The sequence below is a fragment of the Schistocerca piceifrons genome, chromosome X (genome assembly GCF_021461385.2).
Source record: "Schistocerca piceifrons isolate TAMUIC-IGC-003096 chromosome X, iqSchPice1.1, whole genome shotgun sequence".
In the NCBI taxonomy this organism is placed as follows: Eukaryota; Metazoa; Arthropoda; class Insecta; order Orthoptera; family Acrididae; genus Schistocerca; species Schistocerca piceifrons.
In genome coordinates, this window is record NC_060149.1 from 246,719,761 (window position 1) to 246,742,794 (window position 23,034).

The window sequence follows — 23,034 nt, forward strand, 5'->3', positions numbered from 1 at the left end:
AGTGAACTTGCAAACTGTGAATATGGTTCCCCACCATCTGTCGAATATTTCAGAATAAGTTAAAATTTGTGACGGACTACAATCGCTGTTTGCGAGTTCATTCTTAAATGAATGCGGCTGTTGGTCGTCAACATAGTCTCTCACACAGCACTGCAGTACACAAGCTTTTGGCGTGTGGGCACAGCTTTTTGGAGTACACTCTCGGAATGATTCAACGATGGGCAAAGAAATAGGCTGTGCCCTTTCAAAGGAACCATCCCGGCAATTGCCTGGAGCGATTTAGAGAAATCATGGAAAACCTAAATCAGGATGGTCGAACGCGGGTAATTTAGAGGACCGAAGAAAGGTAAGCAAGGTCTTTGTTCCGCAAGATTTTCACTAGATTGTTCAGTCAGCTAAAGCTATGAACCCATTCCATGTAATTCTAATCCATTCTTTGATTTTAAAGATGCTGCTGAAACACTGATGTCAGTACAGGCGTGTAAGATCTACAAATGCAGTATGACCAAAGTGTTTCATACTCTTCCATCTCAAATAGCTATTACAAATTCTTACCCAGAAACTGAACAATGCAGACATGTCAATGTATTAAGAAGAGGAAAGGCCATGGCTAATGTATGCTATGCCGTACTTTATCTGAAACATCGCTCATGTTTATCAGTTGAAAAACAGAAATACCTATTGACGATGTTGATAGCTGGAAGCGTACGTACGTGTCCACCGAACTACCCGGATTTCAATCCAATCGAGAATCTGTGGGACCACCTCTATAGGGCTGTTCGTGCCATGGATGCTCAACCGAGAAACCTAGCGCAGCTGGTCACAGTGCTGGAGTCAGTACGGCTCCACATCCCTGTCAATACCTTACAGGAACTCATTGAATCTCTTTCTGCACGTCTCGGTGCTGTCCTCGCTGCAAAACGTGATTATTCAGACATTTGAAAGGTGGTCACATTTATACAACTGGGAAGTGTATATGCGTCAGTGGAGCTGACCCAGAGTAAAGTAAGTTTCCCGTCAAATGAACATAGATGCAAATGAAAAGAGAGTGCCACAGAATTTCAAAGGCCTCCTGAATTAACGGGCATGGTAGCTCTTCTCCACAAAGGGAATCTGCGTGTCGGCGAATCTTAATAAGTGTTCAGTCCCACAGAGCGCGTGCATCGCCACGGTCGCTGTCTCCACCTGTCATATCTACGATATCGTTTATGTTCGATGGTCGTGGTATTGATAAATCGACCTGTCGTTTCAATATAGACTTTCCTACATCTACTTGTTATGCGGTGTACTCTCGACATTGCGGTTTGTAAATAGCTTTTACGCCGTATTTGCGAAGCGTATGGGCGAGTTTTTGCATCTCTTCCGAAGTAAGAGTAATTTCAGATGCGCCGCAGGGAGTGTCGTAGGACCGTTGCTATTCACAATATATATATAAATGACCTTGTGGATAACATCGGAAGTTCACTGAGCCTTTTTGCGGATGATGCTGTAGTATATCGAGAGGTTGTAACAATGGAAAATTGTATTAAAATACAGGAGAATCTGCAACGAATTGACGCATGGTGCAGGGAATGGCAATTGAATCTCAAAGTAGACAAGTGTAATGTGCTGCGAATACACAGAAGAAAAGATCCTTTATCATTTAGCTACAATATAGCAGGTCACGAACTGGAAGCAATAAATTCCATTAATTATCTGGGAATAGGCATTAGGAGTGATTTAAAATGGAATGACCATATAAAATTAATCATAGGTAAAGCAGATGCTAGACTGAGATTCATTGGAAGAATCCTAAGGAAATGCAGCTCGAAAACATAGGAAGTAGGTTACAGTACACTTGTTCGTCCACTGCTTGAATACTGCTCACCGGCGTGGGATCCGTACCAGGGTTGATAGAAGAGATAGAGGAGATCCAACGGAGAGCAGCGCGCTTCGTTACAGGATCATTTAGTAATCGCGAAAACCTTACGGAGATGATAGATAAACTCCAGTGGAAGACTCTGCAAGAGAGACGCTGAGTAGCTCGGTACGGGCTTTTGTTGAAGTTTCGAGAACATACCTCCACCGAGGAGTCAAGCAGTATATTGCTCCCTCCTACGTATATCTCGCGAAGAGACCATGAGGATAAAATCAGAGAGATTAGAGCCCACACAGTGGCATACCGACAATCTTGCTTTCCACGAACAGTACGAGGGCTCTGAGCACTATGGGACTTAACGTCTATGGTCATCAGTCCCCTAGAACTTAGAACTACTTAAACCTAACTAACCTAAGGACAGCACACAACACCCAGCCATCACGAGGCAGAGAAAATCCCTGACCCCGCCGGGAATCGAACCCGGGAACCCGGGCGTGGGAAGCGAGAACGCTACCGCACGACCACGAGATGCGGGCTACGAACAGTACGAGACTGGAATAGATGGGAGAACCGTTAGAGGTACTCAGGTACCCTCCGCCACACACCGTCAGGTGGTTTGAGGAGTATGGATGTAGATGTAGATGTATGGCAGAAAGGCCGTCCCCACATTTTTTTTTCTGACGCATCTCTTCGGCGTGTGTTAGGTTTTGTGACACTTCTTATGCAACTGGTGGAGAGTCCATGCTCCTCAGAACGCGTTCCAAGTGTTGCATCTCGCGTTCGGGGTGCAGCGGCTCACCTATTCATCTACGCTACGAGCACAATTAATCACATCTCTTTTTGGGGTCCGCCCCTGGTAGCTGAGTGGTCAGCGCGACAGACTGTTAAACCTACGGACCCGGGTTCGATTCCCGGCTGGGTCGGAGATTTTCTCCGCTCGGGGACTGGGTGCTGTTGGCTCTATCTCATTCCGGCACGGTAGCTCAGCGTGTTCGTTCAGAGAACCGGTTGGTCTCTGTAGTAAAAAACTGAGTGGAAGGATCAACCACAGAACTTGAACAGGATATCTTGCGACGTCCGCAACGACCAAACACGACGATCAGTATACCTAGGAACGGTAGCAGTTGATCCTTCTCTACTTCCATAGTAAATTTAACGTTGGATGCAGATTGCTCAGTTGTCTCAGGAAATTATTGAACTGTTTTTTACCATGGGCCCGCACGACGAACGTGCCGTCGACGTACCGGTAGCACACCTTAAGTTTACGAGGTGTCAAGTCCAGCATCTGTCTTTCGAAATGCTCCTTATAAACGAACAGTTTCGATCAGAGACCCTTTTTTCAGCAACTATAATGCAAATGTCATGAATACAGAGCATGCAGGTGAAGAAGTACGTTTCGAAATTGTAGCAAAAACACAAGCACTACTTACAGATTGTATTAAGACCAAGAGTTGCAACAAAAAGAATTTTTATATTGCGGATAAAACCACTAGGACCATTCTGAATAAGATGCAGAGTGACTCACGCAGAACTGCCTTCTAACCTCTAAAAATATTGATACTTCCATCTGCGTACCTATAGCTTTATAAATAAAGCAATACATTACTAGAAATATATTCGGTTCTGAATTCATATTACATAAGAAGTAAAGACCTGCTATGAAGTGTATCATACATCCGGCAAGTTTTTGAAGGACGCCCTCGATACTCAGGTGTAAAACTGGGAAAATGTCTATCTAAGGCTCTGTCTATGTGTGAGAAGACATTCCAGAAACTTGTTATGGATTGTTTAGTGAAAAATGAATTCTGTGGTGCAAAGGAGTGTGTATGTAAATAATGAGGAATATTTTCATATCTTTATGTAATGCCACATGTGTGAAAAAGTTTATTGTGTATAATATATATCTTTGCATGTCAAACCACAGATAAAGTTAAATATCTGTAGATATATGTTTCTCCACGTCTCGTGATCTCGCGGTAGCGTTCTCGCTTCCCGAGCTCGGGGTCCCGGGTCAGGGATTTTCACCTGCCGCGAGATGACTGGGTGTTGTTGCGTCGTCTTCATCATCATCATTCATCCCCATTACAATCGGAGGAAGGCAATGGCAAACCACCCCCATCAGGACCTTGCCTAGTACGGCGGTGCGGGTCTCACGCATCGTTCCCCTACGCTCTGTCAATAAGAATGGGACTTCGTTTCATTTCTATGCTGTATAAGTACTTAAATAAATTAGATAACTAAATATAAAGACATAGGTAAATATATACACAAATACTATCGTGTACCCTTGCTATTTTAGGACATCAGATTAAGCAGGAATGTTCCGAATTACAAGTACATAATCTATACATAATGTAGGCAAATGAGACAAAATAAAAGTCAGTCAATTAATGACATCAGAAAAGAATAGCAATTTCAAAAAAATCGACGGAAACTAGGAACAAAAATTACCAACCATGAGATTACGTGTGCAAATATGAGATGTGCGATAATTATTAAAGAATACTTTTAACAGTAGCTTTCGGTGTTACATTGTGTCATTTCTAAAGTTTTGTCGGAGCTGTGGAACACAACCAACAGAAATTGTTTTACTCAAAACAAGTTTTGCACCACACTCGCGACTAGCGCAGTTCGTGTTTTTTCTTTAACGGGAATGTCTTTCTCATTCTCGGTAACAAGATTCTCAGAGTTGTTACAAGAGTATTAAATTGTGTTTGCTGAAAGACAAACGAAACTGGCAGCAGACTAGGATGAGAGAGCTCTAGTGCGTTCTACCGGATGGTGGTCGCGCTGCTGGTGTCGCGGCGGAAAACGCGCTGCAGGTCAACTGGCCATATGTCCTGGTGGAGTCGGCACGTCGCAATGTACTCGTATTTCTTTGACAGCGACCGGAGTGCTATATCTGGCATTGGTGGCGGCGGCAGAAGACACATGATTTCTGTTGTTTTAGTGTCGACTGGCATAACTGAGGCTGAACAAAATGTTTTGAAAGCTATATTTTTTGGTTTGGCGAGGTAAAGTGTTGCCCAGTATCAATATAGGATTAGACGAATGTGCGATACCTCCAAAACTCATACTCGAATGGTCATGTAGAATCAACGTTTAGCAGCCTAGAACTGCACCAAATTAATTCTTCTCTCTCCAGTTTGACAAATTATTTTCTTTTCCGACAAACAAATGGCAAACTACTCTTGCGATTTCATCATGCATCTAGGGGACGAGCGTTCGTATGAGAATTGGGGACGGATGATTGTCACATGTATGTGTGTGTTAGGAATCAGCGACGGAATCAGTGTGACAGTGTGAAGGCAGTATTTCGGCACGGTTCTGTAAAGGTTTTTACCTATCTTGACTGCAGATCAGCGCCAAAACCGTAGCCACACCAAACAATCGGCATAATATCCCGTGAACACAGTAACACTTAAGAAAACCAAAGATATATAGTTATTGCTAAAGCTGTAGTATTTCTCGTTGCGATTGCTAGAAATTCGAAAAAATTCTGTAATGATCGACAAGTCTGTAACCAAATTCCACGAGTGATAAGTGCCCCCTCTTGTCCCCCTCCCTTCCCCTTGTGGACACCTATGTTAAGAAACGAGGTCCGGTCTCGACTCTGACCAGGAAGTTCACCCATCGCCAACTCGACAAGCGTCCTCCAGGGCAGTCTCTTTTCATTCTCCCCAGAGCTCTCTCCCTGGGCGTGACCAGTAACCTGTTTGGCCGGCTTATGTTCTTTCTCTGGTCAATCAAGTTATTGTTCAACAACCTTGCGAAATATTTTGTACCGCCCACAATGGAAGAAAAAAATGGTTGAAATGGCTCTGAGCACTATGGGACTTAACATCTGTGGTCATAAATCCCCTAGAACTTAGAACTACTTAAACCTAACTAAAGTAAGGACTTCACACACATCCATGCCCGAGGCAGGATTCGAACCTGCGACAGTAGCGGTCACGCGGTTCCAGACTGAAGCGCCTAGAACTGCACGGCCACACCGGCTGGCACAATGGAAGACCACATGCAGAATTTATCGTAGCCAGAATTCCTTCACTAGGCAAGCTGCAAGTCTCCAGTTAATAATGGGGTGTCCCATCGACTCATTTGTTAGTCACCTCCGCCCCCGCACCTGCTAACGTCTCCTATCAGTCCATCTTGACAATGTGTGTCTGCTACCACCACCACCGTGGCCGGTGCATCCCGCAGTGCCTACACAGGGTCAGTGGAGGAGGGTGACGACCGGCATATATATCGCACCCACTGGTCCAGGATGTTAGTCAGCAGGAGTAACCTGATAATGACTGGATGTAACGCCGTCAATTTGTTCTATAACAATCATTCAAACCGGCTGCATCCTCGAGAGACTGCATATTCGCCGGGAAAACCTACGAACACACATTACTTTCATCTACGGGGAGGAGCTGCGACAGCAAGTCAAGAAGTTCGATAAGCTTCGAAGTAAGAAACAACGCCTTCTAAGTGCACTTGCCTTTTGGAAAAGATGCCGTGACATCTGCATTGTGCCAACTTTTGCCAAGATTGTACATCACATCCAGATGTCAGCAGCGAACCGAATTACCAGAAGAACCACCCTGGCCTTAGTGCGCGAACGGAACAGGGACACACGTCGCCAGCTTGACTCTATAGGACGCAAACTCTTCGCCCTACATCTAGAACTCCAAGTAGAGAGGGCAGAACGAAATGCATATATAAAACAGTCTTCAAAATTCGGCGACCAGCATCAAGACAGCCAAAACAAGAGACTTGACGAACCATCATGGATCTTACAGGGAAAAATACCGATGATGCTGAGTTGTCTGTCCTTGAGAAACGCTTAAACTTCGCCCAGTAGCACTACCTGATGCATAAATCATCAGCGGAGTCGACGAAGTTGCCTCTACTCTACACCCGATCCGGCGGAGGAGATGCGGTGGGAAACGTGTCGCACTCTCGCCAGGTCCGCGACGCCAGACGGGGAAAAACCGCGCTGCGTTCAGTACAAGACAAAATGTACAAACTGCTAGACGACGCCGGTTAAAAGATGACAGCTATGGATTCAACTATCCGGATGCAGCGCAAGATGGCTGAACTTCTTTGAAGTACTTTTACCGCACCACCTAGGCTCAACGGGCTTCCAGAGGTACACAAAGAGGGCATATCCCTGAGACCAATAGTGAGTACAATAATAGCGCCGACGTACCAGCTTGCGAAACAGATGACGTTGGTTTTGAGTCCAATGGTTGGCTGGCAAATGTGTGCACCACATCAAGAACTCGGCTCAGATCGTAAACGTCTACGGGAACCAGATTGACCAGCTCAGATCTCATGGTCAGGTTCGACGTGGTGTCACTTTTAATCAGAATTCCAGTCAAGGAGTCGTTGGAACTTATTGGAAAGAAATTTGGGTCCTTGTACACCAAACTTTTCAATTTTGCGCCCACGTTCACATATTTTCTTTTTGAGGCACATTACTATGAACAGACTGATTGCGTGCCTATGGGTAGTCCTCTGTCACCTGTGATGGTCAATACGTACATGGAAGACTTTGAGGACAAGGCACTAGATTCAGCAGCACTACAACCGACCGTCTTGTACAGGTATGTTGACGATATGCTCATAATTTTGCTTCACGGGAAAGATGAGCTTCAAGTTTTCTTGCAGCACCTGAACTCTATCTACAAGGAAATTCAGTTCACCTATGAGGTGGAGCAAAACGGTCAGCTGCAATTCTCGGAGAAAACCGGGCGGAACACCGGGACACAGAGTCTGTCGGAAGAAAATTCACACGGACCTGTGCTTTTACGCCTCTAGCGGTCATCATCCGTCACAAAGGGAAGGAGTGCTAAACTCGCTGGTCCACAGAGCTCCTGTGATGTCCGACTACGAAAGCCTAAAACCTGAACTGTACCACCACAGGGACGTGTTCCATAAAAATGGCTGTAGCGACTGCCAAATTCTTCGCACCTTCAAGCAAAAGACCACATCACAGCCAACACCCAATGAAGACCAACCGAAAAAGATAACCTACATTCCATGCGCTGGGAACGTATCTGGAAAAATCGCTAGAATTTTACACCGACAAAACATCAAATGTGTGTACCGCCAGTCAGCAAAGACCAAATCTCTTTTAGTGACAGTAAAAGATGATCTGGGTCTCCGTAAATCTGGAGTGTATTACGTACCATGCGATTGTGGGAAAGCATATGTCGGATAAACCATTTGCATGGAACACAAACGGCACACCGACCTCCAGCAGCCCACAAAGTCAGTAATTTGTGAACATTGCTTTGAAACCAACCACAAAATGAAATACGAAGATACAAAAATTCTGCAAAACACGTCCCACTATTCGGACTGTGCTTACAAGAAGGCTACCGAAATCTGGATACAAGAGAACCTCATCAACAAGGACAATGGATTTCAACTTAGTCAAGCGTGGGATCCAGCTCTGAAAATCCTCGAAACGCAACGGAAACGCAACACCGACCACAGCAAGGCGGAGCATAGACTAAACACCGCCACTCGAATCCCGAGCGCGAGCTACCCCCCCCCCCCCCCGCCCCCCCTCACCACGGCCGAGACATTGCGCGGTCCATACATGGGGTAAATGGAGGGAGGGGGGGCGACCGGGATATATATCGCACCCATTAGTCCAGGATGTCAGTCATCAGGAGTAACCTGATGGTGACTGCACGTTACGCCGTCGATAATCGTTTCTGCAACGATCAATCAATTCGGTTGTGTTGTGGATTGGCAAGACAGCCAACCCACTATGAGAGGAAGCCGAAAGGCACGCGTTTTAGCTCACGCAGGCTGGCGTGAGGTCTGGAACAGGTCAAGGAAATGAGACTAACAAAAAACGTACGTAGCTGCTGGAATACTTAACTTTAATCCGTAAATGGTGAACATCGCTCTTGACGGTACATGTTTTACAGCATCAATAGTAACTGGTAATGGCGCCTTGCTAGGTCGTAGCAAATGACGTAGCTGAAGGCTATGCTAACTATCGTCTCGGCAAATGAGAGCGTATTTTGTCAGTGAACCATCGCTAGCAAAGTCGGCTGTACAACTGGGGCGAGTGCTGGGAAGTCTCTCTAGACCTGCCGTGTGGCGGCGCTCGGTCTGTGATCACTGATAGTGGCGACACGCGGGTCCGACGTATACTAACGGACCGCGGCCGATTTAAAGGCTACCACCTATCAAGTGTGGTGTCTGGCGGTGACACCACAGGTTGCATACCCGAGAGCCTTCCAAGCAGCGTATTCGTCGGGAAAATCTACAAATACACTTGTTATCTCCAGTTTGACGATGTGATTGAGTCCGCGCCCCTTTCACATTTCTCAATGGCAGCAGACAGCTCGCACAGTGCCAAGAATTTTTATGTCTGACGTACAAGAGCAGCTGGGTGGAAAGCGCATGCCTTTCACAGGGAGCCGCCAGACCACGGCCCCTTCCTCGCATCCGTTGTACAGAGTGGCTGTAATTAAACTTACTACTTGAGAGGGCCCCCATGAAAAACCAAGGGTTTATTCGTTGTCTTCGCATGTCGTTACAGATGTTTCCACTAACTTTCTTCTTCCTAAGATCTGGATACAAGAAGAAGAAAGTTAGTGGAAACATCTGTAACGACATGCGAAGACAACGAATAAACCATTGAAAGAAACACATTTTAACATACATATGAGAGGGAAACATTTATTAATTGTGTACCAGGTTTACGTTCCAAGTTACAAGTATTGCCCAGTGTCGCGACCATCTACATCCACTAGACCTGCAACCGCACTAGAGATACCACTTCACGACTGTTTGCAGCACATCTTTAACGGTAGCCCATGAAATATTCAGCTGTCGTGATACAGTTCGTGCACTGCATGAAGATCGCATATTGCGTCCAGCATTCTCAGCGTGGCAATAGTAACTTCTTCAATAATTTGTGACGCAATTGGCGAATCGTGTTCTTCTCAACCCCGGTGTGGGGCGTTCCTTTAACGCGTCGATACTCTCGAAGAACAGCATCATTATTGATGTTGATCTGATAAAACAGCTTTGCGAATGAAGCCCGGCTCACTTTGTCCAGACCTATGTTGACTGTCTGCAACTAAATGGGAAGATTTAGAAACCCTACACGCCTATTTTTTTGACAAAATTGAGCTGACTTTTACTTTAAACACATAGGCCGATAGAGAAACCTCATACGTTCTGGGAATTTCTGTATTGTTATGCAGTTATCGTATCACCTAAACAGAAGACAAACCTCCACATGTACAGAAAGAGCGGGTTTTCTCAAAATTTTTTGTTCTCAGCACAGTTTTAAACGGAGAGACTGTTCGATATGTTCCAATAAATGATAAGAAGGTGCATTACCTAATGCAAATTCTACCATTCCTAATAAAAGAATAAATCATCCAGAACTTCCTCACTGACACATACAATTGGAAAGCGTGTCAAAGAATGAACTATGCGTGGAGAATAATTACAAAAAGAATAGAAAATAGGCATAATTTGTTTGATTTTTGTCCATATTAGCAATAAAGTATGCGTTACGTAATGATTTATGTTTATTTATAACAAAATATTGAGAAAGTTCACACGTTCACTAAATAAATTCTTACCTAACGCCACGAAAACGTATCACGAGTGTCCACAGTACATTGGCGTTCTTTTCTCTACAATCATTTTAACGAAAAATCGTAAAAGATTTGACTTTCGGCATAACTTTAAGACCTGGACTGTATCTCCTGAAAGGTCCCAGCGGAGGTTCGAGTCCTCCCTCGGGCATGGGTGTGTGTGTGTGTTTCTCCTTAGGATAATTTAGGTTAAGTAGTGTGTAATCTTAGGGACTGATGACCTTAGCAGTTAAGTCCCATAAGATTTCACACACATTTGAACTAACCATGCCCGAGGCAGGATTCGAACCTGCGACCGTAGCGGTAGCGCGGTTCCAGACTGAAGCGCCTAGAACCGCTCGGCCACATCGGCCGGCACAAAATCGTAAAACAAGTGCCACATTAAGCTCATTATCACATAAAATTGAGGGCATGTCTGTCAATAAACCAGCTTGAACCCTCTCGTCATTATATAAAATACAGTCGCTTAAAATGTGTCGTACCGTAATAGCACACCACATGCATCACAAACAGGTGGTTCTTCACGCCTGAGGAGGAAGCCATGGGTCAGGGGCTGTGGGCTATTCGAAGTCGCGTTAAACAGACTTCATCAATTGTAACTGAGGTGCACCATGGTCTTACAGTCTCTTTTAGTGATGACAACTCATTTTCCGTCACACCCAAAGATGCATAACAGACCTTCGCAGCAATGACAGTGCATCTTGCAGAGGGATAGGGTAGTCAGTTACGTTGGGAAGGGTACATACCTCCTTGGCCGTAAACTCATTCCATGGATACCCACGTGCCCTGGTACGCAGCAGAATGAGACCTCCTTTCCTTGTCTTTGCAAGTGCAGGATGGCTTCGTGGATGTTCTGGACAGTTCTATCTGCTGGGCACATAAACTGGATTGTCTGCAGGACACAGCCTTAAAAGCCGCACAGAAAGATAGTAAACGCACTAGGCACATGGAACCTAAAGACAGAGGCAGGAAAAATGACAAAACAGCCGACAGTATCCCCCTCTTTGGACCCATCCGTGTATACCAAGTTAGACTCCTAGTATCATTCAAAATGGTAATCAATTTATTCTTAAAAACGTAATCTGGAGTGAGAAATTTGTTACACTCTGTCAAATAAAAAATTATTCTGGGTTTCAATAACAAACAGGGAGGAGCTTTGCACCAACCCTCTCTCTGTATGTTGGCAGAAACACTCCCAGATCCAATAAAAGCTGCTTTGCCCGTACATCGAACAGTTTCGTCCCTCGTGGACGAGTTCCATATAGTCGTTCTAAGGTATCTCAGAAATTAATATCTGGAGGGAAAGCCAGCAAAGTCGGAGACAACCGGAGCTTGAGCACCTGTTCAGCCAAGGAACCGCCGCCGAGCAGCTAATGGCGCCTCCCCTACCTCTGCACAGAGCTCGGTATAGGGCTCGTCGTGTAGGCTCCTGTTGGCAATCTGATGCCCTCGTGGCATAAGGAGTCCAGCATCTTTAAATATGTTGGTCACGTGATCGCACGAAACCCTTATAGAAGTGTAGCAAGCAGAATCCATCCGCACACCAGTTCTTCCCACTCAAGCACTTCATGATATCCAGCGCTTTAAGGGCTCCTGTTTTGAGCTCCTTGAGGTGTGGCAGCCAAGCAAGTTTGCTCTCAAATAAGAGACCTAAAAACCACATCGCCTCCTTACAATGTAAAACAGTATCCCACAGTCTTAGTTCCAGAAGTGTAAAGAGAGAACGATCACGATTAAAATCAGTACATACTGTTTTCTCTGGGGAGAAATTGAAACCTGTCCGGGCAGACCACTCTTCCAGTTGCTTGAGTGTCAACTGTAGCTGACGAGAGAAAGATATAGGATTAGAAGTAATAAAAAAATCACCTACAACAATGAGCACTGGACAGGACTCCTCACTGCAGACGATATGCCATTGATTGCACTGTGAACGAAGTCATGCTTAAAACGCTCCCCTGTGGAATACCATGGACTTGACGAAATCTATTGGAAAGAGCATTCCTGACTCTGTACCGAAAATAATGTTCAGCAAGAAAGGACTGCAAGAAAATGGGGAGGCGGCCACGAAAGCCCCATTCATGTAGCTCAAAAAATTTATTGTCTCTCCATGTAGTGACGTATTTTTCAACGTCAAAAAAGATGGACATCAAATTCTGTTTATAGTAGGGTGAGGTTATCAAGAGTGGAACGATGTCTTCTAAATCCACACTGGAACCGACTGAGGAGATTTCGAGATTCCAGAGTCCAGACAAGGCGCGATTTGATCATTCATTCTAGCTTCTTTCCTACACAGCTGGCAAGAGCGAGACTCTGATGGCTCCCTGGGAATGTACGGTCCTTGCCTGGTTTAAGAATGGGGACCATTATGGATTCCCTCTAACGGACAGAATATTCCCCATCTCTCCATATCTTATTAAAGAGAGCAAGTAAGATTTCTTTATTTTCAGGGTTAAGGTGTCCTAACATACCGTAATTTATAAAGTATGGCCCAGGAGAGGTCTCGCGAGCTGCAGCTAATGCTGTGTCCAATTACCACATGGAGAACGAGAGGTTATAGGCCTCGTCATTGTTGGAGGCGAAGAACGACGTCACCTTTTCCGAACTGCAATAGGCGTGGAAACGTGGAACTGAACTCATGGACAATGCTAATCGTAAAAGTACCGTGGCATGGTGTCAATTTCAGGACTCCATTATCCTTCACGGCAGCTAATGGACATGACATCCTTTTCCCAGATATCTTCCTTCGGATTCCGATACTGCACTGGTGGAAATTGACCTATGAATGGAGTTCAGAATCTCGTGCCATGACTGCTTATTGCTCTCCTTCACTGCCTGTCGGGCTTTTGCTCTCGCTAACCGAAAGGCTCGTAGGTTCTCTGCTATTGGACAACGCGTGAACCTGTGCAGCGCTATCCACCTGTCCCGTATAGCGCAACGAAACTGATCGTTCCACCAAGGAACGGGTTGCCTTCTGTGACGGCCTGACGATTTAGGCATAGATGCATCAGTGGCAGCGTGGATGTGATGCTATCCATGTGCTCATGCACAGCCAGCTGGCTATAAAACGTCCAATTCGCCTTGATAGCAGCCACTTGGGTGGTTTTCCCCCAGGATCGATTCGTTGTAAAAGGCAGTCAGTAATAGGAAAGTGGTCACTGGAGTGAAGGTCGTCTGCCACCTCCCATTCGACAGAGTCTGCGAGAGGAGGAGAGGAAACGGTCAAATCAGTGGCGGAGAATGTCTCTGATGCTGTGCAAAAATGTGCCCGTATTCAGGAGACACGTGGTGTCAGACCGTAACAACTTTCAACCACTCGTCCCCTTGGCCAGCTGAAGAGGCAACAACATAGAATATTATGGGCATTAAAATCCTCTAAGAGCACAAACGGCGGCGGAAGCTAGTCGATCAGCTCGGAAAGTGCCTCATCATCCATTGGCGCCTGTGGCAGAAGGATGGAACACTTAAATGTGGCTTGCTGAGTATCCATGCAGATGTAGATGTAGAAGGTTATCTGAAAGGACACAAAATGCAGTGTGACAGCAACTGTCTGCAGTGTGGTGATTAGGGTTGCAGGGAAGGAGCAAAGTGAGTCATGGACGAACACTTTCATTCCTCCCTGAGCTCTACCTCCAAGAAGGTCATCTTTTCGATGTAGACGATAACCCGTAAACACAGGGGTATCGGATTCCTTGGAATATGTTTTCTGAAGACACACACTCACTGGTCTGGTCTGTGTGAGGAAGTTTAGTTCATCCACGCGAACTTTGAAGGCATTTAAATTCCACTGCAGGATATCCATTATCTACTGGGAAAGTTTGTCTTTCCTTTCTCTTTACACTTTAAGTAACTGGGGGTGGACTACTAGGACTAGATGACTCCTCGATTGGAACCACACACATTGCCAAGTCGTCAATAGCAGCAGTAGCAGTTGGTTTGACTGAGTTGAATGAGTATACCAGTAGGTGCCAGTGGGATGATTGCTGTTGGGGCAGTGGCTCCACATTGTCAGTGTGAGAAGTTTGTGTAACTGAGTCTGTGTTACTAGAGCCTGGCAGTTGGCATGTGCAGCAACAGGAGGCATATGACACGCGACGTGTAACTTTAAGTTCTTGAATTTTCTTTTCGTCCCTATTCAAGACGGGATGTGAGTTACAGCAATTAACGCACACTGATGGAGATGAGCATTCCACACCTGGTTCATGAACTGCTTGACCATAGTTCCCTCAAGTATCATGACCATTACATGCAATGGTAGTATGAGTAGATCCTTGACACTTGAAACACCTCATGGGATTTAGAAAAAAGGGTGAACTGCTAAGTGTAAGAAACCTGCCTTAATGTGGCTGGGCAGGTCTTGCGTATTGAAAGTTAATATGAATGTAGTTGTTGTTTCAAGCTTCCCATTCACTCTCTTCTTCACATTTTGAACTTCCATAACACCTTCCCACTGCAAGACACTGACGTCCTCATGCATGAGGTCTTCACATATTACCACCCCGCAGCTGGAATTTAAGGTATTATGCAGTTCAACAGTCATAGAGTATTCACCCAATGCAGTTGCTTTCAGAAGTCATGGTAGTTGCCCTGAAGTGGCCGTTTCAATCAACATATACCATTACAAAGCCTTTTTATTTTGTTCAGACGACTCGTAACACCATCTAAACCTTTCTGGATGTAGAATGGGGACACCTTGGCAAAGGTGCCCTCAGCTCTTTTAACCATCACAAAACCACTTTGACACACCTGTACCCTGGTTACTGTAATTGACTCTGCATTTCTGACGAGTATGCTCAGGAGACGTACCCTTACAGCGTATCTTGTTGGGATGGGTAACAGTGCTCACCAGTGGCCCACCTGATCCACTGGGAGCAGTTTTTTTAAGAATTAAGAGGCGCCATGGGCGTCCCATGAGCAGCTACGGAACGGATGTCCACCCAGCACAGCCCCAGTTGCCTGGGTAAGCCTTGTGCAACTGAGGTGCGGCAGGTTCTCCAGAGGTCGCCCGCTTATGGAAGTTTTGCCTCAACAGCCATGCATCCCATCAGCGCACTGCACATCTTAGGATTGAGGGTTTTTTTTACAGAGGCTTCTTCCATCCTCGCGACTCAGGTAGTTAAGCCAAGATCCCTGACCCCAGTGACACACGGCATTCCACCGCCGCGCCACACGGTGGTCGTTGAAGCCTGCCCAGAGCTTACCGTGATAGAGAACTGGCGGCGCTCACCAGTCTCCATCTCGGGGAACCCGGGTTCGCCAAGCCCTTACTCAGCAAGTTAATGCCAAACCCCTGAGGGCCCTGATTCAATCTGTGCCAATTAAAACAACCTCTGCAGTCTGTCGCTTCATTGTTAAATTGCAACTAGTTTGGCAACCTCCCTATCTCAGTCAGCTCACACAGGAACGTAACTATGATCAAGGGTATAATCTTCCATGAGGGCGCTATACTTCAAATGGATGATGATTACATGCTAATTTGGAATTGCGGGACGTTCATTTTATCTGCCATGTCCAACGAGGCCCTAAAGATAGCAAAATATACTCAGATTTTTTCTGGGGAGGCAGAGGAGGGCTTTGACGTGACTTATTACTGTATGAAATTCAGATTATGGTTTACGGCCGTGATGTAAAGCCTTTTATACCACCTGCGATGAGGTGCTTCAACTGTTTGAAAGTTGGTCATACATCATCCAGTTGAATGAATGAACATTTCTGTGGAGCTTTCCGATGACCACTATTTGGGAATTCCCCTGTGTACAGCTACCTTACTGCACCAGTTGCTGTGAAGATCACTAATCCTAATCATCAACTTGCAATATCACAAAATGGGAACATGAGACCCAGAAGTTCAAGATCTTAAATCATTTAATGTGTAAGACTTGAAGAAAATCTGTTTCGGTCAGAAATTTCAGTATCTACCTGGTTGCAGTTTATCAGTTCCAGCTTTTGCTTGCCTACTCCCAAGCAAGCCTTCGACTATGTCACGCTCTTGAACTCTCACGTGGTGCGTGCCTCATGCACAAATTGAACTGGATTTTTCTCTTTGCCCAAAGCACGTAATAGACTCCTTAGTTTCTCACCAATTGTTCCTCTCAGTACTCAGTGAGTATCTCAATTCAGATAGCACTGTACTGATCACTCAAGAGTTGAAGACTGGACAGGCTATCCCTTTACATATGTGAGTACCAGCGACACTATGTTTACAGCAGAATTGGTGGCAATAATGTGTATCCATTGCTACACCCACAGTGAATCACATGATCCTTTCCTGAAATGCAGACTCCACGTGCAGCCTACAAACTATAGTCCGCTGCCATTCCCAGCAGTCATTGATAACGCAATATATCGTCTTAGACCTCCGCCACAACAGGAAGATGATAGTCTACTTCTGGTTCCCCAGTTAAATTGAAATACTGGGCAATAAAATAACCAATCAGCTTTTCAAAGAAGCTATGAGGAAGGATGATCTGGAAATAACGATACCAGGATCTGACATGCGAACAACAGTGTATCGTCAACTCTTAGTGCCTGCCCCATATGAAGCGCTGGTTAAACCCCTGACATTCCAACTCAATTTTAATATTACGCTGTGCCTTAATTTCTTCTTAAAATAGTTTTGTGCTTCTCCTATTAGAGAGCTTGTGAACTGTACTGACACGGTACAGTGAGCATGAGTGCCTTTTCAGGCTGTGCTGCACCTTCCAGCACATGCCGAGCTGCAGTGAGCCTCAAATTACCCCCGGCTGATGTCTACCTTACCCAATTTTCTTTTACCTCCGATTCTTATTCTTAACATATCTTGCGGCTGTCCTACATCAATTTTTACACCCTTTTTGTGGTTTAAAAATGAATGGCTGAATCCTATGTTTTGGATACCCCAGTATGGACCAAAGATCATACTAGTTTGTTCCCTTACAATCACATAATCCATCCATCCACAAAATATAAGAACAAACCATTCAGTATAAAGTGGTGTACAAGTTCAAATCTACAAACACTGGCTGATAAATTGAGTAACATTGAATGGAGATATATGATTATGTTTGGGATAATATAGACCAGATATGGGGGGGGGGGATGAGCCAAACTGTCTGCAGATTAAACCCAAGGTCTTGAGCTAAGTATGAAGAATCTACATTGTATTCAAATCAGAGTACAATACCAAAGCAAAGTTGACAACGCAATACAACTATGGTGTGCAATTGAAAGCTTCATAGTTATATGTTACAGTGACAGTTTTCTTTGGAACCCTGCTCATGAGTGCTACTGGCAATCCTTGCTGATACTGTCTATAGCTTCAGTTTCTACGTCAGTATCTGTTAAAAACTCAGCTGATCCTGTCGCTTCCAAAATTCTCCAGCTGATGAAAAGAGGGAATGAAAATAGAAAGGAGCTACAGTCTAATGTCCCAGTTAGCAGAGATTATGCATTAGCTCAACTGAGCAATGAAGAGAGAAGAAATCAACTGTAAACTTGTAGAATTCATCTCGTCATTTGTCTGAAGTCAGAGGGAAAATAACATTAAATTTAAACGTTTTGCTTGGGTATGTATCTGTACTATCTCCGAAAAACATATCCATTTCCATGTTGTTGTTGTTGTTGTTGTTGTTGTTGTTGTGGTCTTCAGTCCAAAGATTGGTTTGATGCAGCTCTCCATGCTACTGTAGCCTGTCCAAGTCTCTTCATCTCCGAGTAATTACTGCACCCTACATCCTCCTGAATCTGTTTAGTGTATTCATCTTTTGCTAACCCCTTACGGTTTTTAACCTCCACGCTTCCCTCCAGTACTAAATTGGTGATCTCTTGATGCCTTAGAACGTGTCCTGCCAACAGAACCCTTCTTCTAGTCATGCTGTGTCGCAAATTCCTCTTCTCCCAAATTGTATTCAGTACTTCCTCACTAGTTACATGATCTCCCATCTAATCTTCAGCATTTGAAAAGCTTCTATTCTCTTCTTGTCTAAACTATTTATCGTCTATGTTTCATATCCGCTCATGGCTGCACTCCATACAAATACTTTCAGAAAATACTCCCTGACACTTAAATATATACCCGATGTTAACAAATTTCTTTTCTTCAGAAACTCTTTCCTTGCCATTGCCCGTCTACGTTTCATATCCTGCCCAGATAGCAAAACTCATCTACTACTTTAAGAGTCTCATTTCCTAATTAATTCCATCATCATAGCCTGATTTAATTCGACTACATTCCATTATTGTCGTATTGCATTTGTAGATATTCATCTTAGAGCCTCCTTTCAAGACACTGTCCATTCCGTTCAACTGTTCTTCCAGGACCTTTGCTTTCTCTGACAGGATTACAATGTCATCAGCAAACATCAAGATTTTTTTTTCTTCTCCATGGATTTTAATTCCTATTCCGAATTTTTCTTTAGTTTCCTTTACTGCTTGTTCGATATAAGGACTGAATGACACCGGGGATTGGCTACGACCCTGTCTTAACCCCTCTCAACCATTTCTTCCCTTTCGTGCCCCTCGACTACTAAAATTGCCTTCTGGTTTATGTACACATTATGAATAGCCTTTCGTTCCCAGTGATTTACTCCTGCCACCTTCATAATTTGAATGATAGTATTCCAGTCAACATTGTCAAAAGCTTTCTCGAAGTCTAAAAATTCTGTAAACTTAGGTTTGCCTTTCCTTAACCTAGCTTCTAAGATAAGTCGTAGGGTCAGTATTGCCTCGCGTGTTCCTACATTTCTACGGAATCCAAACTGATCTTCCCTGAGGTCGGCTTCTACCAGTTTTTTCCATTCCTGTGTATAGAATTGGTATTAGTATTTTGCAGCCGTGACTTATTAAACTGACAGTTCATTAATTTTCACACCTGTCAGCACCTGCTTTTTTGGAATTGGAACTATTATATTCTTCTTGAAGTCTGAGGGTATTTCACCTGTCTCAAACATCCTGCCCACGAAATGGAAAAGTTTGATCATGGCTGGCTCTCCCAAGGCTACCAGTAATTCTAATAGAATGTCCTCTAATCCTGGGCCCTTGTTTCTATTTATGTCTTTCAGTGCTCTGTCAAATTCTTCACGCAGTACCATATCTCCCATCTCATCTTCATTTACGTCCTCTTCCATTTCCATAATATTGCCCTCAAGTACATCACCCTTGTATAAACCCTCTATATACTCCTTCCACCTTTCAGCTTTGTCTTCTTTGCTTAGGACTGGTTTACCATCTGAGCTCTTGATATTCATACAGATGGTTCTCTTTTCTCCAAAGGTTTCTTTAATTTTCCTGTAGGCAATATCTATCTTACCCTACTGATACATGCATCTTCATCCTCACATTTGTCCTTTAGCCGTCCCTGTTTAGCCATTTTGCACTTCTTGTCGATCTCATTTTTGAGACGTTTGTATTTCTTTTCGCCTCCTTCATTTACTGCATTTTTATATTTTCTCCTTTCATCAATTAAATTCAGTATCTCTTCTGTTACCCAAGGATTTCTACTAGCCCTCGTCTTTTTACCTACTTGATCCTCTGCTGCCTTCACTATTTCATCTGTCAAAGCTACCAGTTCTTCTTCTACTGCATTCCTTTCCCCTGTTCTTGTCAATCGTTCCCTAATGGTTCCTCTGAAATTCTCAGCAACCTCTGGTTTTTGATTTAAATAAAACAAATACGAACTTCAGAATCCCCTGGTAAAGTCAATAGTAAAACTTAAAACACTACTGAACCAAACCAGTCAGTATTTAATACTTCAATATGAAGCAGCCTCCTTCCTAAATAATCTCTAAAAGGTAAATAATAGCAGAAATTAGCCTCTTGTCAATACAGCTTGTACAGATGAAAAATATTTTTAGTACGTCATCAATTCAAATGCATTTTTAAAAAGCCTTAAAATGAATTTATCACTATCTTCATATTAATTTTAAAACAAAAATATTTGGTTTATAGTTGATACTTACTAACGAAAAATGACTTTAATTATTTTTTTGCATTGTGTGTGCAGGTGCTACGTTGGAACCTTCAGTACAAATCAGTGGAGACCATGCAGTGAACGCTATTTACCATATCCCAGCCATGGTTCCAGACATGACTATGGACCACCACAGTACTGGCCAGTTGCATACTTGCATAAAGAATCACCACCAAATGCCACATCAAGTTACACATCATTGCCGTTTGAGTCAGGTTTTCATAACTATGTGGATGACAGACAGTTGCATGCTAAAAATGTAGATAAATTCAGGAATGATAATTACAGTAGAAGGCCTTATAACTCAAAGGATCAAGGACATGTATCTCTTAAAACACAGTCTGATATCACAGCTGCAGTAGCGTCCATAATTAAAAGCAAAGGTAGTTCTTCAAACTCCTCTCTTGGTGATACAAACATTATACCCTCTTTCGATGTAGTTGAAGATACAGAGGCAATGTCTGATGCCGGAACAGTAGTTAAGGATACTGGCAGAAATTCTAATCAGAAAGAAAGAATGAGAGAACCTGGAGCTATCATCAAGCTTCAACCACGATATGTTCATGAAACTGATAATAATAATAATGGAAGACTTGTCAGGACCTGGCAGTGGCGAACAGCAGACATTAAAACTGCACCACAGCCGACAAAGATAGAGCTCAGAGAACCACTTATGAATGATACAACTTTCACACATATCCGAGATAACAAACAGTAGTGTCTAAAAATTCTCAACTCCCTACAGGCAATAAAAAACATAATCAAACAAAATTTAATAACTGATGGTAATTTTTTGCGCATTCCTGAACGGCATCCGTTGTGTTGCTGTAGACACAATTTATTTGACATCAAGTTCAACATTTATCTGTATTAAAGTAATACCTTGAGGTGTCTGGAAAGTGGACTGTTTCTGTGTGCTTCACTAATTAATATTTTTTCATTGATTGTGAATGTTAAACAAGTACTGTCTTTTGTACTGTGTAAACTGGTAGTATGAACGTTTCGTGTTAAACATAAAATGGAAAATTGTGGATACACAAAGTGTGAATTTGTTCCAGCATGTCAGTCTACCTGCAATATAAGATTATTCGAAGTACTCAAAGTGCAGCATTAGATTACACAGAATTATCGGCTTGTACAGGTAATTTGAGAATGCTAAACAGTGTGTTGTTGAATAATATGACATTTTTGTATATGTTCATGCATTTCAACAAACAAGAAATGTCTTCAAAATAAAATAATTTTGTTTTTATTTTACTGTGTATTTATGAATATGTGTACTGAATAAGAGATTTTTAATAAAAAAATAATTTATTAATTTGAAGAAAAATCGAGTTTTGAAATGTGATACAATAATTATTTATTATTTGAACTTGTTACTGCTATGGGTGAGTGAGTGAGTGACTGAGTGAGTGAGAGACAGAGGTAGAGAGACAGAGAGAGAAAGAAAGAAAGAAAGAGGGAGAGAGAGAGAGAGAGAGAGAGAGAGAGAGAGAGATAAAGTCTATGTGTGAGTAGGCAGACCTTGAAAAGGTGAAAATTACAATACATTATGATGGATTAAGGTATAGACACTGGGAGGCATAAAATTTCTTTCATGCAGCAATAGACACAGTAATAAACAAGTAAGATACATCAGATTTGACTACTGCCAGTTATTAAACATTTATTAAGAAAGACTGGAATATTTTAGCTCACACTGGAGACACCAGCAGGGGAAGTCAAACCTATTTCCCTCTTCCCTTCTGCATACATCTGCTATAGTTAAAATAAGATTATAATAACAAACATTTATTTATTTACATGTTCTGTGACATAAATATTTTTCTGATAGAAGAAATCTCAAAATTCATTTGTGAATACGTTTGCTTTGTTTTAATTTTTACTTAGCACCACCTTAATGCACATCAGCTATTTCTTTGAGGTATGCTATACAAACAATTTTTGTATTAAAATTTCCATAAATTAATCTCCCACAGCAGTTCAATTCAGAAAAGAAACAGTATGATGAAACAGCAGTTTTTATCATTTATTTGTAACTACTGAGACACTTATCATAGCCTCAAGCCATTCTTACTTTCAGCTGTTTTATGACAATGGAAACAGATTTAGAATAATTCAGTTAAATCAGCCAATAGTTTCTTCCTTTTCTTGTTATGTAGCAATAGGTGACAATGATAAGAATATTAGAGGTACTGTAATGCATCCAGTATGAAATCTTAAAAATTATTCATTGTCTTAGAACAGCACAGTCACAGAGAACTGAAACTATGTTTAATTGGATGCGGTACCGCCATTGCTGAATATCAGTGTGCTGATCAGTCACAGTTTAAGACCCAGTCAAATTTCTCCAACTCATGAAGGTAATTGCACAGCTATGCTGAATTTCATATCAGTTGCTATGTTGAAATTATCAGTTCTGTTGACACAAATGTAGAATTAAATTTCTATTTAAGAAATTTTATTTCTTTCTTCTGATCACATGAACTTCATCTGTTTATTTCTACTACTGCTAAAAGGGAAATGTATCATGATACTGATTAAATCTGTGATGTGACTGAGTGTTGTATTAGATGATGAAACAATCTTTGTTGACAGCTCTACTTTAA

At 43.1% G+C, this 23,034-nt stretch overlaps 1 protein-coding gene across 2 annotated transcripts in view; it reads left to right on the top strand.

The window, feature by feature from the left end:
• LOC124721875 overlaps window positions 1–21,710 on the top strand; it is a 524,898-nt gene extending 503,188 nt beyond the window's left edge. For both annotated transcript variants that reach the window (XM_047247017.1, XM_047247018.1), the window contains one exon: window positions 20,459–21,710. In XM_047247017.1, the coding sequence (XP_047102973.1) occupies window positions 20,459–21,143 (685 nt within the window). In that variant the 3' untranslated portion in view covers window positions 21,144–21,710. The remainder of the gene's footprint in view (window positions 1–20,458) is intronic.
• The last annotated feature ends 1,324 nt before the right edge of the window (window positions 21,711–23,034 follow it).